The sequence below is a fragment of the Notolepis coatsorum genome, assembly GCF_963971535.1.
Source record: "Notolepis coatsorum genome assembly, chromosome: 8".
Taxonomy (NCBI): Eukaryota; Metazoa; Chordata; class Actinopteri; order Aulopiformes; family Paralepididae; genus Notolepis; species Notolepis coatsorum.
The window spans coordinates 28,918,584-28,920,973 of record NC_140172.1 but is presented as its reverse complement, the minus strand read 5'-3'; the positions used below and the strand labels follow the sequence as shown (position 1 = coordinate 28,920,973).

Here is a 2,390-nt window from a genome sequence, read left to right as displayed (position 1 = left end):
CCAATATTGTTGAGTAGGTTGCCATAGGGCATAAAAAGACAGGACATGTTGGGAGCTATTCAACACATAGGCCTACAGTAAGATAATGGTAATGATGACCCACTGCAAGGTAGTGGAAAGGAAGTGACCAAAACACAGAAAATATATATTTTTGGGTATAAAATCAAGTTTATTTCACAAACATTTGTAAATAGTAGATATCTGCAGTGAGGAGGATGAAACTATCTCACATCCTTGTATTATAGCTGACCTCTGACTGGGTTGATCCACATTTCTGGCGCAGTGGTGGTTGGAGGGTATTTTGGTTCTGGTCCCGGATATGGTTCTAGTGCAGAACACACCAACCAACAGTGTTCTTATTTAGATCCTTTATTAGAATATGTTTGTATTTTGAGGGCAAATTAAGCGAAATCATAGTTACTTTAATTTCTACATTTATTTTAGTGGAGGTAAAAAAAATTAAACAGAACAAAAAATACACTGGTGGTGGCATTCTGAATGTATAGGGTAAACAGATATGCTAAGATACATAAAGAAAAGTCAAAACACACTAAAAGCCATGATTGAATTTGGTAGAACATCCCCACCCTTCAGGAAGCACACTGCAGCCGAGGAGCAGCTAACACTCTGGCAACGGCACCAGGTTCTTCAGCCAGCGTGAATCGGTGAGTCTTCTTGGCCGAGCTGAAGCCCGAGAAGCCCATGACTGCGGCCATCTCGTCATCCTCCTCAAAGTCCACGTCCTCCTCCGCCCTCCTCTTCCTCTCTTTCTGCTTCTTCTTCTTGTACGCCTTGGCTTTCTCCTCCTCCTCCCGGAGCTCCTGCATGCGCTCCTCGAAGTCGTACTCCTTCTGTTTCTCCTCCATCTTCTTCTTGTTGTTCTCGAAGCGCTTCTTCACCTGGTCCAGCGAGGAGCGCTCCACGCGCATCGACATGCCCAGGTTCCTCTGGTGCTTCTTGCCGTTGATGTGATCCAGGAAGTTGATCGAGTCCTTTACCACACAGTTGCAGACGTTGCAGTAGAAGCTGCCCATCTCGGCCTGGGACGTGGTCTTTGTGATGACGATGGTCTTGCCCAACTTGGACTCCAGATCCACCTTGAAGTCTCTGTGGCGCAGCATCTCCCTCTTGACCGGAGGCACCACCTTCCCGTCCTTCTTGTCTCTCTCCTCCATGAGGCGTTTCTCTGCCATTTCTTCATACTCGTCTTTGTCCCACTTCCGACGGAAGTCATTTTTACTATTGGACCCGCTTCCCGATGCCATCTTGTTCCTGGAATCAAAGCGGGGGGGGATCATATTCAATGATTGGTTGAGAAATGCAGGTTTCAATCTATGTTGTTTAGTCTATCTGTTCAGTACTGTTCCAAGATGCACAATGAGATCTTCTGAGAGAATTGTTGAATATATAAGATACACAAATGTTCTAGAATGTTCTATCATGACATCATACTGTGACATCACAAATGTTCTAGAATGTTCTATCATGACATCATACTGTGACATCACAAATGTTCTAGAATGTTCTATCATAACATGATACTGTGACATGACAAATGTTCTAGAATGTTCTATTATGACATCATATTGTGACATCACAAATGTTCTAGAATGTTCTATTATGACATCATACTGTGACATCACAAATGTTCTAGAATGTTCTATTATGACATCATACTGTGACATCACAAATGTTCTAGAATGTACTATTATGACATCATACTGTGACATCACAAATGTTCTAGAATGTTCTATTATGACATCATACTGTGACATCACAACGGAACATGTTTGAGTTTATTTGAATAATAATAATGTTTGGTAAGGCTGTCCCCGAAGCCTGTTTTTGGGATTCAAACTTCATCAGGGTTCTTCGAACAGACGTTCGAACCTTCGTTTTTAATAAAAAAAATTAAATAAATATTTTTTAATATAAATTATTTATTATTATTTTTTTTTATCCTCAAACTAAATCCTCAATTTGAATATAGTGATTCAAACTTCGTCCGGGTTTTTCGTACGGACGTTCGAACCTTATTTATTTTAAAATGTAAATAAAAAAAGACTCGTTTTCTTTATAGATTAAAAAAAATATTATATCCTCAAACTAAATCCTCAATTTGAATAAAGTGATTAATCTGATTAAATTAGTAGTTTTTCTTTTATTATTTTGTTAGTGATGTAATAAAAAATAACACTGAACAAAAGAAAACGATAATATACGATTGGTAAACACTGTGATTAACCAAAACACTTAAAAGAAAACTGGATGAATTATTATAATAATATGTGGTTGGCACTTCTTTATCGTTGCTATTGTAGATAACTGTGGCAATTCTAGTTAATACATGAAATTTTTTTTATTCATTGATAACCCAAAAAAAAATACAT

General features: G+C 38.4%; 1 protein-coding gene across 1 annotated transcript; it reads right to left on the bottom strand.

Moving 5' to 3' along the window:
• Positions 1-590: 590 nt before the first annotated feature.
• LOC311233379 (zinc finger matrin-type protein 2-like) lies at positions 591-1,265 on the bottom strand (the record flags this gene model as incomplete). Its single annotated transcript, XM_084320355.1, has 1 exon — positions 591-1,265. One exon carries the CDS (start codon positions 1,263-1,265, stop codon positions 591-593), a length of 675 nt encoding a protein of 224 aa, XP_084176481.1.
• Positions 1,266-2,390: the final 1,125 nt, after the last annotated feature.